This window comes from Myxine glutinosa, chromosome 8 (genome assembly GCF_964187855.1).
Source record: "Myxine glutinosa chromosome 8, kmMyxGlut1.1, whole genome shotgun sequence".
NCBI lineage: Eukaryota > Metazoa > Chordata > Myxini > Myxiniformes > Myxinidae > Myxine > Myxine glutinosa.
In genome coordinates this window covers 59,387,276-59,411,256 of record NC_136268.1, presented here as the reverse complement: position 1 = coordinate 59,411,256, position 23,981 = coordinate 59,387,276, and the positions used below count along the sequence as shown (strand labels likewise).

Sequence of the window (23,981 nt, the reverse complement as noted above, 5' to 3'; positions counted from 1 at the left end):
GTGTTTGCCTCTAAATCTTGTGTCCCAAACCCATCCCTCTCTGTACCCACCGTACCCAGTCGTACCCAGCTGCTCCTGGACTCTGTGTCCTTTCCTCCTGACAAGGTGGAAAAGTTTCTGTCAACCCTCGACTCAGATTCTGCAACTGGACCTGACGGCATCAGCCCACGGGTCCTAAAATCCTGTTCTTCCGCTCTTTCACTCCCTCTCTCTGTTCTCTTCACCCTCTCTTTTGCTCAAGGTCATCTTCCATCTGCTTGGAAATCTGCCAACATCACCGCTTTGCACAAAAAAGGTGCAAAAACAGATCCCAGCAACTACAGACCAATCAGCCTTCTCCCAATTATCAGCAAAGTCATGGAATCCATCATTGCTTCAGATATGAAATCTTTCCTCTTCTCCAATGGCTTGATCTCTGATCATCAATTTGGTTTCAGACCTGGACACTCTACTCTGGACATGCTGCTTCTGCTTTCTCAACAATGGATGGAGGTCCTCAATGCCAAACAGGAAATTAGAGCAGTCTCCCTCGACATATCACGTGCCTTCGATACGGTCTGGCACCCCGCTCTGCTCACCAAACTCTCCTCTTTTGGTATCCATGGAAATCTCCACGCATGGCTGGCGGACTTCCTCTCTAGTCGTAGTCAACGTGTGGCCCTGAATGGGTTTCTCTCATCTCCTCTTCCTGTTCAGGCTGGAGTTCCACAAGGCAGTGTTCTAGGCCCTGTCCTTTTTCTGGTCTTCATCAATGATCTCTCTGACTCTCTTGAAAATCCTCTGTATCTCTTTGCTGATGACTCTACTCTCTGTCGCTCCATTCTTCATCCCTCAGATCGGCAGTCTGCTGCCTCCTCACTCTCTACAGACCTGGACAAAATCACAGACTGGGCAAACAAGTGGAACATGTCTTTCAATCCTGACAAATCTCACACTCTTACGATGTCTCTCCGAAAAGACCGACTGGACAACCCTCCCATCCACTTTCTGAATAATCCTCTCCAAGAAGTTCTGTCACTCAAGCTTTTGGGTCTCACTATCTGCCATGATCTTTCCTGGGAAAACCACATTTCAAATCTGGCCTCCAAAGCCAGTCGCCGACTGGGCATCCTCCGTCGTGCGAAGTCCTTCCTTGGCACACCTGAGCTCCTCACCACATACAAGGCTTTCATCCGCAGCTCAATGGAATACTGCTCTCCCCTCTGGGCTGGTGCTCCTGCCTCACACCTAGCTCGTCTTCACGCTGTTGAAACCAAAGCATTCAGAATCATTGGAATCTCCCGCGATGAAGCTAACTCCAAGGGCCTCTCACTCACTCACCGCAGGCAGGTTGGTGGTCTTTCCATCTTCTACCGACTCCTCTCTGGCCTTGCCCCCCCAGCTCTCTCTGGGCTCTGTCCCGCAAATATTCCTACAGGTCGCACAAGATCTGCCTGCAACCCTCTTATGGTCAAACTGCCAAAATCAAGACTCTCTGCTCACCTTCACTCCTTCATTCCTCTTTTCTCCCGCCTCTGGAACAAACTCCCTCACTCTCTTCAATCCCACTCCACCCTCCAGGTCTTTAAAACAGCTGTTCACCACCATCTCTTATCTTCCCCCATCCAAAACCTTGATCTTTTCTACCCCCGCTAATTTCACCCCAATTCCACTTTTTTGAAATACCAACTTCTGTCCTGGAAGTCATTGGTGTCCTTGTGTTTTATACTTCTCCCTCCACCCCCCCCCCTTCCCATGCCTCCTCCCCCCAAGCCCTCTCCCTTCCACACATCTCCCTGCTCTCAAATGTTGTGTTTGTGTGCTTCACCTTCTCTCCCCATCTTGTTTTCCGCTCCCGCTTTTTATATATTTTGTTTGTCTGGTTGATTTGTTTGTGAAGTAAATGTTAGCTCTTTCACGAGCCTCGATTCAGTATACAAAAAAAAAAAGAAAAAAAAAAAAGAAGATGTCTCTACAAAATGGTTGGAGTCCACATGTGGCCAATTAAATTGATTGGACATGATTTAGAAAGAAACACACCTTTCTATACAAGGTCCCACAGTTGACAGTGGATGTCACAGCAGAAACTCTACCATGTCCAAGTAACTGTCCATTGATCTCAGAGATAGAATTGTGAGGAGGCATTGTGGACAAAAAAAATGGAATCAACAGCAGAATGTCACTTAGTAAGGTGTTGGGCCACCACATGCATCCAGAACGACATGGATACAAGGTGGCATGGAGTCAACAAGGGTCTGGAACCTTTCTGCAGGAATGTGGCACCTTCTTCCACAAGGAAGTCCTACAATTCATGTCGGTTTGATGGAGGCGAAAATCACCATTCTTAGGCACCCCTCCAAACAGTCCCTCAAATGCTCTATGTCGATGGGATTTAGGTCCGGCGATTGGGAGGGCCATGATTGATGGGTACCTTCGTCCTTATGCTCCTCAAACCATCTGGTCGACAACACATGCCATGTCGACTGGAGCATTTTCTTCCTGAAAGCCACCACTCCCATCAGGGAACAAGTGCTGCATCAACCCTGCCTTTTAGTGGAATGAGTGGACCAATGCCATGCCAGGAAAACGCGCTCCACACCATTATTGAACCACCAGAACCTTTTATTTTTGGAACCAGGCACTCGGGCTTTGTAGAGCTCCCTGGGCTATCGCCACACGTGCAGATGCTCATTCATTGAGAACATGGTGAAGGATGGACTCGTCAGAACATATCACTTTTCGACTTCAGAAAATGGTGGTGTCATAGGTTACAAACAATTTAAAAAGAACGAACAAAAAAACGACATTGAACAGAGATGACAACTCAGAACAAACTGAGGCTCACAATGTTATTTGGTCAAATGTCATGTTGTCTTGGTACCCATCTCTCATGGACCTATCAGAGGTTTAGTCATGAATGAATGAATGAATGAATGATCGTTTTAAGGCCATTTTCCCCGCTAAAGCGGGGGTTAGCCTTGCGGGTTTCCCTGTTTTGAGGCAATGTTTTTATGGCCAGATGCCCTTCCTGACGCCAACCCTTGGTCACGCTCTTACGATGCGCAGGGATACGGTGTACCTATTCTAAACCAGGGTACACACCGTGATCATTCATCCCAGCAAGCTGGTACTCAATTTGCCGACCTCGGAAGGATGACAGGCTGAGTCAACCCCCCTGGCGTTAATTCAGCGATCGACCGGGATTCGAACGCAGGATCCTAGGATCCCAAGCCGGCACCCTAACCGCTAAGCCAACACCAGGCAGAGGTTTAGTCATGAATACCTCATATAGACTCAACACGATCAACAATAATGTTCACTTCAGAAGAGAAACCCTGCAGCCAGTTTATGGAGGTGGCATATCTCTGCACGCCGTATACCATTTGTATTGTGCATGCAATCAAAATGAGATCTTCGGTCAGTTAAAATGAGAAAAACAACTTGCTTATGTCGTTGATTGTGAAGACTTGGTTTGCACATTGTCATTTGTATTATATATGCCCCGCCCTGCCAGAATACAAAGAAAAAGTGTGGGCGGGGGAAAAAAAAGAAGAAGAGGGCCTCAGCCGACATTTCACAACATGGACAAGGATGGTTGTGGACCCCAAGTACTAGTTATTATTTGTATTATTACGACCATTATTACTTGTAATAGGCATCTGGCTGCTTCTCCTTCAGAGGTAATAATACGAGTAAAAAGTGACAAACCTTAGGTAGACCAATGGGGGTTCTTGGCTGAGTACGAGCAGACTTCATTAAGGCTCGCTGCTCATTGGAGAGAAGATGATACTTCATTGCCTCAATGAGGAAATCCTTACACGTGGTGTTGTTTTTCACCAGAGCTTCGTCTTCCACCCTCTTCAAATCAGGCGTGCCATTTCGGGGGTGGAAAAAAAAATTTGAGTAGAAAAATGAATAAAAAAAATAAACATATGTATATATATATATATATGCTATGAGCCAGACCCCCCAAATTGACCGGTCGGTACCATACAGATGGAGTAAGGCTCATTGTGATTTTTAGCAAGATATATGTCCCTAGATATGAAAAAAAAGTGATAGCAGTGTATAACTCTCGGCCATCTCTGTGTTATCACCCGAAATATTATTATACGCCCGCTTCGCTTCGCCAAAAAATGTGATATTTGCTAAAATTGGAATAAATATGTTTTTAAGGACCACAGAGTGCCGAGATCGAGATCGAGATCGTATTTGTTCGAGAGATCATGATAAACCTAGAGTGTGGAGCAAGTTTGCATGCATTGTGAAATATAATGTAGCTGATGTTACAAACCTACTTTAGGATACTAGCTAATACCAAAAATTACACTGAGATACCAAAAGTAGTAGTCGAATAAACCTAAAATGTTCAAAAGCTATGTTTCGTTCCAAAATATCAAAATTAGGGGGTATGGTTGAACATATTTTGAACTTTGCCAAAATATGTGCCCCAAACAACCACCATATTACAAAGTAATGATATATTCCAATGCAGTGGTTCCTTGCGAAGATTTTGAGGGGTCAAATGTTACTCTGGGAGTTTTCATTTTTGATATATTGACTAAAATGTACAATGTGAATTCTGAACCCCGAAGCGATTTCGACCACTTTTTCACTAAATTTAACATATTTTTTGTCATTATATCAATATTTTGATAAATAACCCCCACAAATGTTCTATATTTCTATTACTATATTAGTTGGCATCCAGTATGCAAATTATTGGCACTCTGTGGTCCTTAAAAACATATTTATTCCAATTTTAGCAAATATCACATTTTTTGGCGAAGCGAAGCGGGCGTATAATAATATTTCGGGTGATAACACAGAGATGGCCGAGAGTTATACACTGCTATCACTTTTTTTTCATATCTAGGGACATATATCTTGCTAAAAATCACAATGAGCCTTACTCCATCTGTATGGTACCGACCAACCCCCTTAGCTCATAGCCTAATATATATCAACAGCAAATGTAAACCATTGAATTGAATGGCAATGAGAGAAGAGTCAAAATCACAAACGGTAAGCAGGAAAGGGAAGAGTGGGGGTTGGGATTATTAATTTAGCAATCACGTTGACCAATCTACAAGCAGAAAGCGTAATCTGCCCATTGGTAGAAATCTGTAATATCTGAAAGGATGGGGAATAGGCCGCAGTAAGAATGTTGATTTTAAAGGATGTTTTTAAAGGATATTTTGCCAAAACGGCAAAGATGAACACAGCCAGCACCAATCGGACTAGAGCACATGTGTTCAAGCAGTTACACTACAAATCCCTGCAAATAATGCGTGAATGGGAACAAATAAACAAATCTAACAGAAGGACAGGCACAGAGGACTTGTGAGGTAAGATAGCATAATGTGAGACAGTTGGACAGAACCATGAATGTTCAACACATTTATATATCTTAGCTGGAGAACATATCAATATCAATACATTTTGAGCTGCAGTACCTTGTATCTAGATATTTGGAGGTACAAATTTGGCAGCGAGGTACATTGGTCCAATACACCCAAACCTCGCAACCCCCTTTTCGGTTTGACAATTTAGGCCCTCATTCAGATTTCAAGAGGTGAAAGGTGAAATTTTCAAATCTCATGTTTTGCCTTGCCTTCTTGTATTTGAGTCGCTAGAGATGAAAATTGCCAAGAAGGTGCTTAGAAACAGCCTCTTCTAAGGTTGCGTGGAAATATTTTGGATGAAAGCCATTTTCACGATCATAACGAGGTCAAAGGTCAAAATCCCTCTCAAAATGAAGGTTTTTGGCCTAGCAATCATTTGTATTTCAACCAATCCAAACAAGATTTGGCAGAAACAAAAATAACCATGCCACAGCCTTCTCAGACTAAAGCAGGTAGAACTCGGAGTGGTGTCTAAATTTGGCAAAGGTTTGTGTATTCACATCCAGGTATAGGTGACAATGCAGCCTGCTGTGTCACAGAAGCCTTTTTGCAAACGAGATCATGCTGATGGATTTATGGTCGAACATGACGTTTGACCTATTGTCGTTAATTTGGAAACCTTGATTATGTGGCTACGTATCTTATGTGACCAGCCACCTGCATTATATTGCCAAAATACTTGGCATTCAGGTTTGTACAACCAAATATTTTGTGATGTCAATAACATTCGTTATGTGGTCACCTGTTTTATGTGGCCACTCGACAATACCACCATTTACCACCATTTTGTAATAAATGCTGTGCTGGTTTTCATGAATTTATTTTCAGTTTTGATGTATAAGGTATTGACGAAAGCAGTATCAATTTATCGATTATATATGGGTTAAAGGTCAAATACTGCACAACCTACTAATGAGAATTTTGAGAAATTTTGTTATTTCTTTGTTGTATTCCTTGATCAGGAGTGCAAATTAGGAGAGACATTTGCATTCGCTTGTATTGTCTGTGATTCTTGCTGCTTCTTCATTTTTGTACAAGTACTTGAAAGCTAATATTGTTATGAAAAGCAGTGTATTAACAGTCCTGCACAGTTTACGTTGCACAAGATGCTTCAAGTCAAATGAATTAATGAATGAATGATCGTTTTAAGGCCATCTTCCCCGCTATAGTGGGGGTTCGCCTTGTGGGCCCCATGACAATCATGGTCCCCTGTTTGAGGCAATGTTTTTATGGCCGGATGCCCTTCCTGACGCCAACCCTTCGTCGCCTCTTACGATGCGCAGGGATACGGTGTACCTATTCTAAACCGGGGTACACACCAGGATCATTCATCCCAGTAAGCTGGTACTCAAATTAGCCGACCTCGGAAGGATGACAGGCTGAGTCAACCCCCCTGGCGTTAATTCAGCGATCGACCGGGATTCGAACTTAGGATCCCAAGCCTGTGCCCTAACCGCTAAGCCAACACCAGGCTTCAAGTGAAATGAACGCGGAAATGCAAATCGGATTTGCTACTTCAAACATGTGACCATGCACAGCACATCTTCAATCAGCATACTGGTTATTTCTTCAACAGCAAACGAACTACATGAGACCGACTCATTCCGTTAACAAAGAAAATCAAATTAAAAAGAAAGCATAGTGATGACGAAACAAAACCTTTTTTTTTTTTTTTTACAAGTAACCAAGGGATATAAAAATAGACTGCCGCTCAAGAAGAACTGCTACTTAGAGCAAACTTTTTTTTTTTTTTTGTATACTGAATCGAGGCTCGTGAAAGAGCTAACATTTACTTCACAAACAAATCAACCAGACAAACAAAATACCCAAAACGAGGGAGCGGAAGACAAGATGGGGAATATGTATGTACGTACGTACATATGAATATGTATGTACGTTGAATATGTATGTACGTCCGAATAATGGGAACACCTAACCAAGCAGCCCTGGGTACAGCGAACATTGACCATAGGAAAAGCTGTTGATTATTTGCGAATGGATGGATATTTTCCTTGGGATTGACCTCCTTGAGAATGAAAGGCAATGGTACCAATGCAACTTCTCAGGGGATTACCATCCCATAGACTATAGAGAAATGTCTTAATCCCATTAGTTTCTCTTTCATGATGTGCATCATTGTGTGAAGGCATTCGATTATTGAACGTACAAATAAATTACTATGTTGAGGTGACGCAACATTTTCTGCAAGTGAACATTTCAAATTCACCCAATGAAAAAAAAAACCCTTCAAATCTTAGATGCAAATAATGAGAAGCAAGAAGCTATAATTCATTGATGTTGCAAAGATTTCCAGTCATTCATTGAGATGGATAAGAAACCAACGGATTGATAGGATAGTAAGGTGCACAGAACAAAGACTTGCCCATACCTCAACCAAGTATTCCCGGCAAAGCAGTGGCAAACGTACATGCTCCAGTAGAGAGGCCATCAGCTCCTGCCGTGCCTCGCGCTCGTGGTTTACCCATGCGAGGACAGCCTCAAAGACCTGAACGGGAGACAAGTGTGTGTGTGTGTGTGTGTGTGTGTGTGTGTGTGTGTGTGTGTGTGTGTGTGTGTGTGTGTGTGTGTGTGTGTGTGTGTGTGTGTGTGTGTGTTATAATCATTTTACCCCAGATGCTCTACGTATAGCATATAATATTACATTGGTCTAGACACTGGAGAAACAGGTGTCTAAAACATCCAATGAACAGTGACTGTTTTAACAAAGCTAGGTAAGGTAAGCTAGGTAAGGGGAACTTCCAAGGTAATCTTAAGGGACTTTTACCATTTAAAAATGTTATAAAGCAGTGAATTGTTACCTTAATTACCTCTGCCACCGAAAGGTGGACGAGGTTACGTTTTCACCCCTGTCTGTCTGACTGTCTGTGAACAGGATATTACAAAATGTTGTGGACGGATTCGGACGATATTTGGTGGACAGGTTGGGTGTGTGACAAGGACGAAATTATTAGATTTTGGTGAAGATCCGGATCCAGCTGCTAGAATTGTTTAAACGATTTTTTACCATTGACAGATAGGTCCAAAATGATATTTAGTGGAGGGAAGCAGGATGGGAAAGGGAGGAGGGGAATAGAGGAGTGGAGGAGAGACAGGGGTGGGGGAGAGACAGAGCAGGGTGGGGGAGGGATTGGTTGAAAGAGAGGAGTGGTGGTGGGAGGAGAGACAGAGAGGGGACACCAATTACAGGGATAAACAAGGCAAATACTTTTCAGTGGGTGTGTGTGTGTGGGTGTCATTGGTTGTTATCTCTATAAATGCAGGTTCCAGAAGGTTGAATGGAGCCCACACAGGTCTCAAAGTATCCGTGTATGTGTGTGTATGTGTGTGTATGTATGTGTATGTATGTGAGTGTGTGTGTGTGTGTGTGTGTGTGTGTGTGCATATGTATGTGTGTATGTGTGTGTGTGTGTGTGTGTGTGTGTGTGTGTACGTGTGTGTGTGTGTGTGTGCATATGTATGTGTGTATATGTGTGTGTGTGTGTGTGTGTGTGTGTGTGCATATGTATGTGTGTATGTGTGTGTGTGTGTGTATGTGTATGTATGTGAGTGTGTGTGTGCATATGTATGTGTGTATGTGTGTGTGTGTGTGTGTGTGTGTGTATGTATGTGAGTGTGTGTGTGTGTGTGTGTGTGCATATGTATGTGTGTGTGTGTGTGTGTGTGTGCGTGTGTGTGTGTGTGTGTGTGTTTGTGTGCACGTTAGTGCACACGCACGCCTTTTTGTGGAGTTTTACTGGAGAGTTCTGATGTGGAGTGTGATCAACCAAAATGATCGTGATGATCTCCTGAGATGATTAGGCTAATTAAGTAAAAACTAGGGCGTGCCCGTACGTGGGTGCAAAAAAACATGCGTGCAAACAACAACAACAAAAAAAAACTTTGAAACCACGTGGCAGTAACGACCACAGAACCCCCCCCCCCCTCTATTTACATGAAATGGTTTGGTCCATTCGCAAAGCCAAAGCGAACGGCTTGCGAGTACGGTAGAACCCCCCCCTCTATTTACATGAAATGGTTTGGTCCATTCGCAAAGCCAAAGCGAACGGCTTGCGAGTACGGTGACCATACCTTGGGAACCACTTGTCCGATTAATTTCAAACCTTGAAAAGGCACATCCTCGGGTCCCCAGCAATATACCTGGCAAGTTTCAAGTATATCGGACCCGTGGTTGTCGAGAAACAGCGGTCACAGACAAACACACACACATACACACACACACACAGACACACACACATACACACAGAGATTACTGGAATTATAGATAGACTAGGGCATGCCCGTACTATATATAAGCTAGGACGTGCCCGTACGTGGGTGCCCGTTCCTTGCCAAAAAAAAAAAAAAAAAAAAATTTGTGTAGGGGTGTGTGTGTGTAAACATCCTAGGGCGTGCCCGTACGTGGGTGCAAAAAAACATGCGTGCAAACAACAACAACAAAAAAAAACTTTGAAACCACGTGGCAGTAACGACCACAGAACCCCCCCCTCTATTTACATGAATGGTTTGGTCCATTCGCAACGACCACAGAACCCCCCCCCTCTATTTACATGAAATGGTTTGGTCCAAAGCGAACGGCTTGCGGTGTTTGGTAAAGAAATCGCCATAGCTCGGTAAGTACTTGTCCGATTAATATGAAACCTTGAAAAGGCACATCCTCGGGTCCCCAGCAATATACCTGGCAAGTTTCAAGTATATCGGACCCGTGGTTGTCGAGAAACAGCGGTCACAGACAAACATACAAACACACATACACACATACACACAGAGATTAATGGAATTATAGATAGACTAGGGCATGCCCGTACTATATATAAGCCAGGACGTGCCCGTACGTGGGTGCCCGTTCCTTGCCAAAAAAAAAAAAAAAAAAAAATTTGTGTAGGGGTGTGTGTGTGTAAACATCCTAGGGCGTGCCCGTACGTGGGTGCAAAAAAACATGCGTGCAAACAACAACAACAAAAAAAAACTTTGAAACCACGTGGCAGTAACGACCACAGAACCCCCCCCCCCCTCTATTTACATGAATGGTTTGGTCCATTCGCAACGACCACAGAACCCCCCCCTCTATTTACATGCAATGGTTTGGTCCATTCGCAACGCCAAAGCGAACGGCGAACGGCTAAATCGCCATAGCTCGGTAAGTACTTGTCCGATTAATTTCAAACCTTGAAAAGGCACATCCTCGGGTCCCCAGCAATATACCTGGCAAGTTTAAAGTATATCGGACCCGTGGTTGTCGAGAAACAGCGGTCACAGACAAACATACAAACACACATACACACATACACACATACACACATACACACATACACACAGAGATTAATGGAATTATCTATCTATAATTCCAGTAATCTCTGTGTGTTTGTTTGTCTGTGACCGCTGTTTCTCGACAACCACGGGTCCGATATACTTTAAACTTGCCAGGTATATTGCTGGGGACCTGAGGATGTGCCTTTTCAAGGTTTCATATTAATCGGACAAGTAGTTACCGAGCTATGTCCAAAAAACGATTCAACCAATCAGAGAGCAGCGAGCTATCACGTGTGCCGAACGTGCCGAACAGACTCTGCCTCGGACGGCACATTTGAGAGCGTATTCATTTATTTCACGTTGGCAAACTATGTTGGCGTTAAACTATGTTTTAAAACTAATTAAAACTAATTTGCGATTCTTTCGCTTTCCTGCGCGTTTGTGCACGCTATGGCGATTTCTTTACCAAACTCCGCAAGCCGTTCGCTTTGGACCAAACCATTTCATGTAAATAGAGGGGGGGGGATTGTCACCGTACTCGCAAGCCGTTCGCTTTGGACCAAACCATTTCATGTAAATAGAGGGGGGGGGATTGTCACCGTACTCGCAAGCCGTTCGCTTTGGCTTTGCGAATGGACCAAACCATTTCATGTAAATAGAGGGGGGGGATATAATTTTAGATATATATATAGTACGGGCATGCCCTAGTAGATAGATAACCCAGAAGAATCCCCATCTTTTAAACGCACACCATGTTAAGTTGTATAAAGCACATTGATAGACCTTCCACGGCATGGTATAATAATTCCAAATGAAACTAGATCGGAACTTGGTAGAGCGCATACCTCCGCCAGGCTGAACAGTTTCTTTTGTATCCCACTGATAGGCCGGATCTGGATTCGGACCTGAACCAAAATTGAATCAGCTTTTTCTTGTCACCTAACCAACTCATTCACCTAGTTTAGACATAAATAATCCATAACTTTTTTTATATCATGTTATATTTCGCTTTTCATCTGATCTCTCAATGGTGAAGAATCACTTAAAAATCATTCTCGTATTCGAATCCATATTCAGATCTTCACCAAAATCGAATCGATTCGTCATTGCCACACACTGAATCGGTCCACCAAGTTCCGGCCGAATCCATCCATAACTTTTTGAGATATCGTGCTATGTATCGGTTTTAGCCTTATCACTCAATGGTGAAGAATCGTTAATAAATAAATACTTCTCATATCCGAATCCATATTCAGATCCTCACCAAAATCGAATCGATTAGTCCTTGCCAGACACTCAACCTCTCTACCAGATTTCATCCAAATCCGTCCACAACATTTTGAGATATCCTGCTATATGTCGATTTTGGCCCTATCTCCCAATGGTGAAGAAACGCTTAAAACATTCTACTAACCGGATCCGAATCCGGATCTTCACGAAAATCGAATCATTTCGTCTGTGTCACATATACTACCTCTCTGCCAAATTTCGTCCTAATCCGTCCACAACTTTTTGAGATATCCTGCTATATGTCGATTTTGGCCCTATCTCCCAATGGTGAAGAAACGCTTAAAACATTCTACTAACCGGATCCGAATCCGGATCTTCACGAAAATCGAATCATTTCGTCTGTGTCACATATACTACCTCTCTGCCAAATTTCGTCCTAATCCGTCCACAACTTTTTGAGATATCTTGTTCACAGACAGAGACAGACAGACAGACAGACAGGGGTGAAAACATAACCTCCATCCACCTTTGGTGGTGGAGGTAATAACAAAAAGAATGATAACATTGTACCAAAGCATATATTAATAATTAATACTAATAATAAGAACAACAATAATAATAGTAGTATCATTTAGCAATAATAATAATAATGAACATATTATCCCAACCCTGGCCAAAGCACATGTGGACTTGGTAAAAGGCAAGCTAATGCTCCAGCTGTACGGCAGGCAGGTATGCTACAAGGTGGTGAAGACCAATGAAAACGTGGTCCAACGGACCAACGGGCACACTAGTCTACTACAAAAGAGCTGAAGGATAACATTTCAGAGGCCATCCAGGCTGAAGAGATGCATTGAGTGTTTCAATACATGTGTAGACACATCCTGCTATAAATTTGCTGCAACTCTTCAATAATTTTCAAAATAAAATCTTCTGTTACCTCTGATAAGTCTTTGTTGTATTTGAGAATAAATACTTTTCTCTGAAAGACAGATTTTTGCACAAGAGTGTTTATATGATCAGTCAGATCAGTGTTCATATGTTTTATACCTCTCCCACCTCCCCCCCAAGTCCTCCCGATGTCCCTGCTCTCAAATGTTGTGTTTGTGTCCTTCCCCACTCTCCCCATCTTGTCTGCCGCTCCGCTTGTTTTTTTTGTGTTTTGTGTGTCGGTTTGACTTTTTGTGTGATTAATGTTAGCTCTTTCACGAGCCTCGATCTTGTATACAAAAAAAAGAGAAAAAAAAAGGAAAAAAGAGGTGACAAGTGTTGACTGAACTGCTTCTTTTGAAACACCCTGTATTATAAGGGAAGCATACCACATACAGCTTGCTAGTTGTATTAAACTTTTGTTTCAACAGGACTCCACTTTACCAACAACAAAAACCATACATAATAGATGAATAGATGATCACAGATGCCAAGAACAAAAAATACTACTGCTTCTTTACTGGCTCCAATGATTTCCACCTTTTTTGCGATGTCGGCCAGAGAACATTTTTGGCCAAGTCTTTCACGAACCGGCTGGCCAGGCTTGATATTCAAAGGAAGGTGACAGGAAATTGTAATTTGTTATGGGTGCTGGTAACTTGCCTATTTTTCTCAAAAGGCACTGTAGGATCTTTAACGTTCACCAACTAAGTAGCAGACAGGACAAAGTTTATTGTCCATCCAAAGGACGGTGCCCTGCCTATGAAACGTGAGGGTGAAAATTTATAGCTGGGTTAAGATTAAAACCCAGGCTAGACAGCTCGAAGATGAGTGTGTGTGGCTGAAGGCTATCCTTCCTGCCCCCAAGAACAAGAAGCTCGTACCTATATTACAATTAAGGACAGGTACGTCATCTTGCATGAATTACAAAGACATTAGTATAAAATGGACAAATAAACACAGAACATTATATTTGAACCTGTGATCCGACTGAGCATCATGAGCTGTATATTGAGAGGGGAATACCGAAGCAAGTGCAAGTCAATATTTCTTCACAACAGGTCAATTGCAGCCAAACGACAAAAAAAAACATTAAAATTCACCTTTTCCTCATTTGGCACCATCAATTTGTCACTGGCGATGAGATCACAAACTTGTTCCACAGCCAGGGACACAAACTCCTCTGTCTGCACAACATCAGCGAAGTGCTGTTCTGCAAAGGTTCACCATGGGAAAGCAATGGGAGGATGAGAGCTTGTTATTTCAACCAAGCTGGAATCCTTTGGGATTCAATACATAAGGAGTTCAAATCTCACTGTAAAAACATCCCAGCACTCTGCAGGTGGCAAATAATATTCAAGAGAATGCTCTCATGCGAAGACCAGACAGCCATTTTTGTTCCTGTCCAATCAGCTCGCATTCCTTAAGAACAGCAAATATTGAAAGTGCTTGAAGTCTTGTTAAAAAAAAAAAACCCCCCAAAAAACAATATTCTGTTTATCATATTCAAAGAAAAGTTTGATTTATGCATTTTAAGGCATAATGCTTTGAAAAAAAAAAAGAGTGAAGGGAATGGCCAAATTCGTAGTGGGAGAAACAGCACTGACAAGTCAAAATCTCATAATTTCCAAAGGATAAGAAGTCTGAAAACTAATCTCGAATGGGAAGCTGGCTGTAAACCTGCATAGTTAATGGCGTGCTGATGCAGGTCAGTACAGGAGTGGATGTCAGCAAAGGTGCGAATCCCTAGGCAGTTGGACGGGTGAAGCTGGGATTGCAGGAAGTCACAGCATGCGTCACGGACCTCGGCCAGCTGAAGTAAACTCGCTGTAGGGAGAAGCATCTGTAAAAGCAAAGGAATGCAGGAGGGCCTATTGTGAAAAGGTCCCGATAACAAATAAATGAATATGAAGTAAACACAAGCCAGTAGGAATTAAAATAAATAAATAGATCACTGCATCATAATTTGCCATGTGCACAAAACCCATGGAATACATATTAAAAACAACGCACATACCATACATACATTACATACATACAAAGATACATACCTACAGTGGCCTGCAAAAGTATTCACCCCCTCCAAAGTTTTCACATTGTGATACCACCTGAGTTTACTTCATGATAATTTCAAATAAAACATAATATATAGAGTCTTCTGAAACTACTCCAACCTGAAAAAGCTAAGAAATGCAGATAAAATGAGAATAACTTAAATTAACAGAGAAAAATCAGATTATTTTCAGTAGCATAACTATTCAAACCTTCTGCCTAATTAACCCTAAATCACTTCAGGAGCAAATTATTTGTTTGAAAGGTTAAAAATAAGTGAAATAGGTTACACCTGTATGTAATCAGTGGTTTAACATAAAATTAATCCCCCCACTTATCTAAGGAGTTTTAAGGTTTAACTCACTTAGTCGACCAACAAGGCAATCATGAAGACAAAGGAGCTTTCCAAACAAGTCAGACATAAAGTGGTGGAGAAGCACCGTTTAGGAGAGGGTTATAAGAAGATTTTAAAGTCACTCATTATCCCTTTGAGTACGGTGAAATCCATCATTAAGAAATAGAAGACGTATCATACCACCCAGCCTCTACCCAGATTAGGTCGCCCATCCAAACTCAGCAGCCGGGCAAGCAGGAAACTGGTTTGGGATGTAACTGTAAATCCAACAATGACTATGAAAGATCTGCTGGGCTCTATGGCTGAGATGGTGGTCACTGTTCATACATCAACAATATCCCGTTCGCTTCACAAAGCTTCACTTTGGTCAGGTGGCAAGAAATAAGCTATTACTGAAAAAGACACATCTAAAAGCTGGTATAGTGTTTGCAAAAAAGCATCTTAATGATACTGCAGGCATGTGGAGAAAAGTTTTGTGGTCAGACAAGACAAAATTGAACTTTTTGGTCGAAATTCAAAGCATGACATCTGGCGCAAACAGAGCACTGCAAATCACCCAGTCAACACCATCCCAATTGCTAAGCATGGTGGTGGCAGCATCATGGTATGGGGCTGCTTTTCATCAGCAGGGACTGGAAAGTTTGTCAGGAAAGAAGGGACAATGCACAGTGCAAAGTACAGGAGAATTTGTGATGAAAACCTGCTCGAGTCAGCCATGAATCTGAAACTGGGTAGGAGATTCACATTTCAGCAGGACAATGATCCGAAGCAAAAAGCTAAAGCCACACTGGAATGTCCGAATAAGAGGAAAATTAATGTTATTGAGTCGCCCAGTCCAAGTCCTGACCTGAACCCAATTGACTATTTATGGTGAGACTTGAAGATTGAAGTCCATCGACGATCCCCATCAATCTTGGCAGAACTAGGGCAATTTCCACATGAAGAATGGACAAAGATTTCACCATCTCACTGTGCAAAGCTGGCAGAGAGGACCCAAAAACACTTGTTGCAGTCATTGCTGCAAAGCATGCTTCCACCAAGTACTGACCTACAGTGCGCATTCAGAAAGTATTCAGACCCCTTCACTTTTTTCACATTTTGTTATGTTGCAGCCTTATGCTGAAATCGTTTAAATTCATTTTTTCCCTCATCAATCTACACTCAATACCCCACAATGGCAAGGAGAAAACAGGATTTTACAAAGTTTTGCAAATTTATTAAAAAGAAAAAACTGAAATATCACATTTACATAAGTATTCAGACCCTTTGCTATGACACTTGAAATTTAGCTCAGGTGCCTCCTATTTCTCTTGATCATCTTTAAGATATTTATACACCTTGATTGGAGTCCACCTGTGGTAAATTCAATTGATTGGACATGATTTGGAAAAGCACACACCTGTCTATATAAGGTCTCACAGCTGACAATGCATATCAGAGCAAAAACCAAGCCATGAGGTCGAAGGAATTCCCGGCAGAGCTCACAGACAGGATTGTGTCGAGGCACATATCTGGGGAAGCCACCAAAAAAAATTCTGCTGCATTGAAGGTTCCCAAGAGCACAGTGACCTCCATGATTCTTAAATGGAAGAAGTTTGGAACAACCAGGACTCTTCCTAGAGCTGGCCGCCCGGCCAAACTGAGCAATTGGGGGAGAAGGGCCTTGGTAAGAGAGGTGACCAAGAACCCGATGGTCACTCTGGCTGAGCTCCAGAGATCCTGTGTGGAGATGGGAGAAACTTCCAGAAGGACAACCATCACTCCAACACTCCACCGATCTGGGATTAATGGCAGAGTGGCCAGACGGAAACCTCTCCTCAGTGAAAGACACATGAAAGCCCGTTTGGAGTTTGCAAAAAAGCACCTAAAGGACTCTCAGACTGTGAGAAACAAGATTCTGTGGGCTTTCATGTGTTTTTTACTGAGGAGAGGCTTCCGTCTGGCCACTCTGCCATTAATCCCAGATCGGTGGAGTGTTGGAGTGATGGTTGTCCTTCTGGAAGTTTCTCCCATCTCCACACAGGATCTCTGGAGCTCAGCCAGAGTGACCATCGGGTTCTTGGTCACCTCTTAACAAGGACCTTCTCCCCCGATTGCTCAGTTTGGCCAGGTGGACAGCTCTAGGAAGAGTCCTGGTTGTTCCAAACTTCTTCCATTTAAGAATTATGGAGGCCACTATGCTCTTGGGAACCTTCAATACAGCAGAGATTTTTTTTTGTCGGCTTCCACAAATCTGTGCCTCGACACAATCCTGTCTGTGAGCTCTGCAGGGAATTCCTTCGACCTCATGGCTTGGTTTTTGCTCTGATATGCATTGTCAGCTGTGAGACCTTATATAGACAGGTGTGTGCCTTTCCAAATCATGTCCAATCAATTGAATTTACCAGAGGTGGACTCCAATCAAGGTGTAGAAACATCTCAAAGATGATCAAGAGAAATGGGAGGCACCTGAGCTAAATTTCAAGTGTCATAGCAAAAGGTCTGAATACTTATGTCAATGTTAGATTTCAGTTTTTTATTTTTAATAAATTTGCAAAACTTTCTAAAATCTTGTTTTCTCTTTGTCATTATGGGGTATTGAGTGTAGATTGATGAGGGAAAAAAAAGAATTTAAACGATTTCAGCATAAGGCTGCAACATAACAAAATGTGAAAAAAGTGAAGGGGTCTGAATACTTTCTGAATGCACTGTAAATGGTTGAATACTTTTGCAACTAATGAATTTTGAGTTTGCAGGTATTCCTGACATGTAACCTCCTTCAACTATAAATGTTTAGTTTGATCTCTTCGGTTATGAATAAAAAAAGTTCATGTGGAACTAGAACGGCACTCTTCAATGTTGTGATGTCGACCGATATGCCTCCACCCACACTATTACGTCATTATAGATACTTGCACCAAGTTTGATTTAAAAAAAACAAATTGGTACTGGTATCTCAAGTATCACATTTTTACCTGACATGACCTCTGACCTTTGACCTGTGATGCAGAAATCTAATCAGCTCATCTATTCATTATAATATACTGTATAATCATACCAAGTTTGGTCAAAATCTTATTACTGGTTCCAAGTTCGCTCAATAATAATTTTTACCGAATGGGACTTCTGACCTTTGACCTCATGACCCCATAATATAATCAGTTCATCTTTGCATCATAATACATATATACCTGCACCAAGTTTGACATTTACTTTTTATTCTAAGCTTTTTTGTCCCCCGTCGCACCGCGGAGCGAAAGGGGGACTATGGTTTTCCCCTCCGTCCGTGTGTGCGTGCGTGCGTGCGTGCGTCGGTGCGTGCATCCGTGCGTGCATAAGCTAAGGACCGAATTCTAATTTGGTGTGTGGGTGCAACCCACGTCAAAATCCAAGATGGCCACCGCCATGTATGTCTGACACCATGTATATCTGAACCTTGTGAGCGGAATATCTTGAAAAATAAGCGAAGTACCAACTTCTAATCTGGTGTGTGGGTGTATCTAGGCATAAGGAAGAACGCTATTGAAAATTGGGTCGCCACGTCAAAATCCAAGATGGCCGCCACCATATATATATGTCTGAACATTGTGAGCGAAATATCTTGAAAAATAAACGAACTACTAACTTCTATTCTGGTGTGTGGGTTTATCTACGCATAAGGAAGAACGCTATTGAAAATTGGGTCGCCACGTCAAAATCCAAGATGGCCGCCACCATATGTATATGTCTGAACCTTATGAGCGGAATATCTTGAAAAATAAGCAAAGTACCAACGTCTAATCTGGTGTGTGGGTGTATCTACGCATAAGGGAGAACGCTATTGAAAATTGGGTCGCCACGTCAGAATCCAAGATGGCTGCCTTGCGTCTTCCACTTTGTCAACTCACATCACTTCACCGACGGGGGACCTCGGCGTAGCGCTTGTTATTTTTATTTTTAAAAGTTATTTCTTAATTTATTTTAATTCAAGTTTTTTTTTGACATCCACATCTTTTTGAATTGAAGCAAAAAGTGGGGTTAAGCAATTGTTTCACTTCTGTCTGTATGTCCTTCCGTCTTCAAATGTCAGTTTATGATCGAGGAACAACTTCATTTCAATTGCATGTTATATTTTGAACACGAATCGGAACATGAATCATCTGATGAATCAGTTGTTGCACATCTGATGTGAATTCCACTATGTACCAGGCTCTAGTACGCCTTTGCATGGAATAATGATGCATCCATTGGGATCATGATGCTAAAGGCCAATCAGAATCTTCAGAAAGGATTCAACACAGACCAGCCTGCTTCATCTCAGGAAATTATAACTGGAATAGAAAATCATCCTTCCTTGGTAACAACGTAGAATGGGACCTGCTGAGTCCACGCCAAAGCACGTTTAACATATATTTACAAGGACACTCACAGCCTTATCCCAAACACAATCTCGCATCGGAAAACCACTCTTACTCGTTGCTCCCGATGCTTGTTTAGTTCGTATTCCGATGTAACACGAATCTTTAATAAAGATTGTGATAAATTTTCTGACCTTCGACCTCTTGTACAATTCGGGAGAAAGAACAATTCGTAAATGGAACCTCCTCCCTAAAAATGCAAAGAATGCCCCAAACCTACAAACTTTTAAAACGATTTTAGACAGTGTGAATGTGGTAATCCAGCCCATTATACAAATTAGATTATCTCTGCTCCTTTCCTCCTCCCCCTCCAACACTGTACATAAATAGCCCCCATCGCTTGGGTGTTTGTAGAGTATAGATAGATACAGATACAGGCTGGGGGCACACCTGGTAGATGTACACCAGGAATACATCTACCCTGATAGGAGTACAAAATTAGCTGAGCACCGTCGCAGAATTTTCACATCAACCCCACAGACACAATGATTTTAAAAAAATTTAAATTCGCCCTAAACAAGGCTAAGAGCCACTAAATGTCGAGGACTACAAAGAAAAAGAAGAGTAAAAACTGGAAAAACTTTCACCGAGTCCTGAAACAAGGAAACTTCTTCACAGGACCACTGTGCAGAAGGGGGTAACTAGGCCAGGCGAAAAATAAATTTTCCTACCCCAATTGAGTGTTTTTTTGGGAGACACCATCTCCGTACTGGATGGCCATTGGCTGCAGAATGGAGCTCATCCGCCCTTTGTCAGGTGTTGTTTTTAGTCCTGGCAGAGTGTCACAGTCACCCTCCCTACTAGCAAAGCCAGTGAAGCGTGTCGGTTTAGTCGTCAACAACCTAACCATGTGGTCAGTTGTACTGGTTCACACGTTGCCAGTGGCAGTCCAAAAAGGCTACCTGACGACAAATTTGGAAATGATCAGAAACTTCCAAAACAATGGAAAAGTTTTATTTCTAACAGCAAAAACAAGGAGGCACTCATTGAGTTCCTCTATACAGCCTTCTCAAAACATTTTGCCTATTACCTCATGGACATTTTGTTGTATGTGACCCAGAGTCCAAGCTCATCATATCACAAGACTAAGTTGACCAAGTTGTGTGCCGTGACCAAGTTGTGTGTGAAGTTATTGAAGAATTGTCTTGCGATCATGCTGAAGCAGACACCAGATTGGCGTTGCATTGAAAGCATGCGATGAGTGCCGCTCACTCAATACTTGTACCACTTCTAGACACCAATGTTGCCATGATCCTTCTTTGCCATGCCAACAACATTCACTCTCTTTTCTTCAGCACTGGTGCCAAGCCACATAGTCAGATAAATCAGTATCACAAGGCTCTTTACCAAAATTGATACCAGAATGTGTAAAGCATTAATGGACATTCATGCGCTTAGTGGATGCAACACGACCAGTGCTTTTCATGGCAGAGGCAAGACTCGCCCATTTAGCTTGGTGAATGAGAGAGATGTCTTTCAGGATTGTTTAATCCAACCTGGTATGGCTTCTTCTTTAGAAGAATTTGTCGGTTCTCTGTATGGTTAGCCTGGCAAAAATGTCAATTAGGCATCATGGTACAAAGCCTTCTGCATGACGTCTTTGTGTGAATAAAGTCTTCTGCCGACACCTGAACCTTCGACTCCATTCAAAAAAATGTAATAACCAGGCTGCCATTCATCATCAGGCCATGGACTCGTTTATCTATTGTCCAAGACCTGACGTCCCTGGGTGAGCGATAGATACAAACAGTTTGAAAATCCAGTGGATGATGACAGAGCCTTTTCCAAGTTATCTGGTTGAGCATGTTCGCTGCAAGTGTCAGAAAAATAGTTGCCGAAATAATTGATGCTCCTATCACAATAGTAATATAAACAGTGCATTCAGAAAGTATTCAGACCCCTTCACTTTTTTCACATTTTGTTATGTTGCAGCCTTATGCTGAAATCGTTTAAATTCATTTTTTCCCTCATCAATCTACACTCAATACCCCACAATGACAAAGAGAAAACAGGATTTTAGAAAGTTTTGCAAATTTATTAAAAAGAAAAAACTGAAATATCACATTTACATAAGTATTCAGACCCTTTGCTATGACACTTGAAATTTAGCTCGGGTGCCTCCCATTTCTCTTGATCATCTTTAAGATATTTCTACACCTTGATTGGAGTCCACCTGTGGTAAATTCAATTGATTGGACATGATTTGGAAAAGCACACACCTGTCTATATAAGGTATCACAGCTGACAATGCATATCAGAGCAAAAACCAAGCCATGAGGTCGAGGCACAGGTCTGGGGAATCCCACAAAAAAATTTCTGCTGCATTGAAAGTTCCAAGAGCACAGTGGCCTCCATCTATCTATAATTCCAGTAATCTCTGTGTGTGTGTGTGTCTGTGTGTGTGTGTGTGTGTGTGTTTGTCTGTGACCGCTGTTTCTCGACAACCACGGGTCCGATATACTTGAAACTTGCCAGGTATATTGCTGGGGACCTGAGGATGTGCCTTTTCAAGGTTTCATATTAATCGGAGAAGTAGTTACCGAGCTATGGCGATTTATTTACCAACCGTTCGCTTTGGCTTTGCGAATGGACCAAACCATTTCATGTAAATAGAGGGGGGGGGGGTTCTACCGTACTCGCAAGCCGTTCGCTTTGGCTTTGCGAATGGACCAAACCATTTCATGTAAATAGAGGGGGGGGGGGTTCTGTGGTCGTTACTGCCACGTGGTTTCAAAGTTTTTTTTTGTTGTTGTTTGCACGCATGTTTTTTTGCACCCACGTACGGGCACGCCCTAGTAATTCTTAAATGGAAGAAGTTTGGAACAACCAGGACTCTTCCTAGAGCTGGCCGCCCGGCCAAACTGAGCAATCGGGGGAGAAGGGCCTTGGTAAGAGGTGACCAATAACCCGATGGTCACTCTGGCTGAGCTCCAGAGATCCTGTGTGGAGATGGGAGAAACTTCCAGAAGGACAACCATCACTGCAACACCCCACCGATCTGGGCTTTATGGCAGAGTGGCCAGACGGAAGCCAAACAGTTCAATCTTGGTTTCATCAGACCACAGAATCTTGTTTCTCAGTCTGAGAGTCCTTTAGGTGCTATTTTGCAAACTCCAAGTGGGCTTTCATGTGTCTTTCACTGAGGAGAGGCTTCCGTCTGGCTACTCTGCCATAAAGCCCAGATCGGTGGAGTGTTGCAGTGATGGTTGTCCTTCTGGAAGTTTCTCCCATCTCCACACAGGATCTCTGGAGCTCAGCGAGTGACCATCGGGTTCTTGGTCACCTCTCTTACCAAGGCCCTTCTCCCCCGATTGCTCAGTTTGGCTGGGCGGCCAGCTCTAGGAAGAGTCCTGGTTGTTCCAAACTTCTACCATTTAAGAATCATGGAGGTCACTGTGCTCTTGGGAATCTTCAATGCAGCAGAATTTTTTTTGGTGGCTTCCCCAGATATGTGCCTCGACACAATCCTGTCTCTGAGCTCTGCAGACAGTTCCTTCGACCTCATGGCTTGGTTTTTGCTCTGATATGCATTGTCAGCTGTGAGACCTTATATAGACAGGTGTGTGCCTTTCCAAATCATGTCCAATCAATTGAATTTACCACAGGTGGACTCCAATCAAGGTGTAGAAACATCTCAAAGATGATCAAGAGAAATGGGAGGCACCTGAGCTAAATTTCAAGTGTCATAGCAAAGGGTATGAATATTTATGTAAATGTGATATTTCAGTTTTTTCTTTTTAATAAATTTGCAAAACTTTGTAAAATCCTGTTTTCTCTTTGTCATTAAGGGGTATTGAGTGTAGATTGATGAGGGAAAAAATGAATTTAAACGATTTCAGCATAAGGCTGCAACATAACAAAATGTGAAAAAAGTGAAGGGGTCTGAATACTATTACAATGCTCTGTAATGCACAGATTTGTGTGGCTGCTGTGACTGCCTCAACGGTACTGCCACCCTCCCAGAACAATCACCAATTTGAGATAAGTCGGACAGTCGGACACTGATTCAGACAACGACATATGAATGTAGATTACCCATCAGTGTCAGTGTGTATTCAAATACTCAAGGGTATATTAGAAGTTCAGTCATGAATGCAGAATTGTCCAAAATGTGATTTGAATTTAACTTGCAACATTTATGCAATGGCACAATTCCGTGTCATTATGTCTTTTGGTGAACATGTCTTTTTTAACATGAATTCCGTGTCATTATGTCTTTTGGTGAACATGTCTTTTTGTGTCGGCACACAGACAAACAACAACAACAACAGGCATTTTAAGGCCATTTTCCCTGCTGGAGCGGGGGTTCGCCTTGCGGGCCCCATGACAATATTCTCCATTTTGCCCTATTTGCCAGACACACAGACAGACAAACAAAATGAA

The 23,981-nt window shown here is 42.4% G+C and overlaps 2 protein-coding genes across 2 annotated transcripts in view; both read right to left on the bottom strand.

Annotated features, from left to right (window-relative positions):
• The window catches only part of LOC144893281 (uncharacterized), a 1,021,022-nt gene that overhangs the window by 961,055 nt on the left and 35,986 nt on the right, over positions 1-23,981 (bottom strand). The gene's annotated exons all lie outside the window — the stretch shown is intronic.
• LOC137432515 (kelch-like protein 2) overlaps positions 1-23,981 on the bottom strand; it is an 89,524-nt gene that overhangs the window by 42,770 nt on the left and 22,773 nt on the right. The window contains exons 6-9 of the mRNA XM_068124529.2: positions 14,496-14,658; positions 13,919-14,028; positions 7,774-7,890; positions 3,688-3,837 (exon numbers count right to left, since the gene is read on the bottom strand). Of these exons, the coding sequence (XP_067980630.1) occupies positions 3,688-3,837; positions 7,774-7,890; positions 13,919-14,028; positions 14,496-14,658 (540 nt within the window). The remainder of the gene's footprint in view (positions 1-3,687; positions 3,838-7,773; positions 7,891-13,918; positions 14,029-14,495; positions 14,659-23,981) is intronic.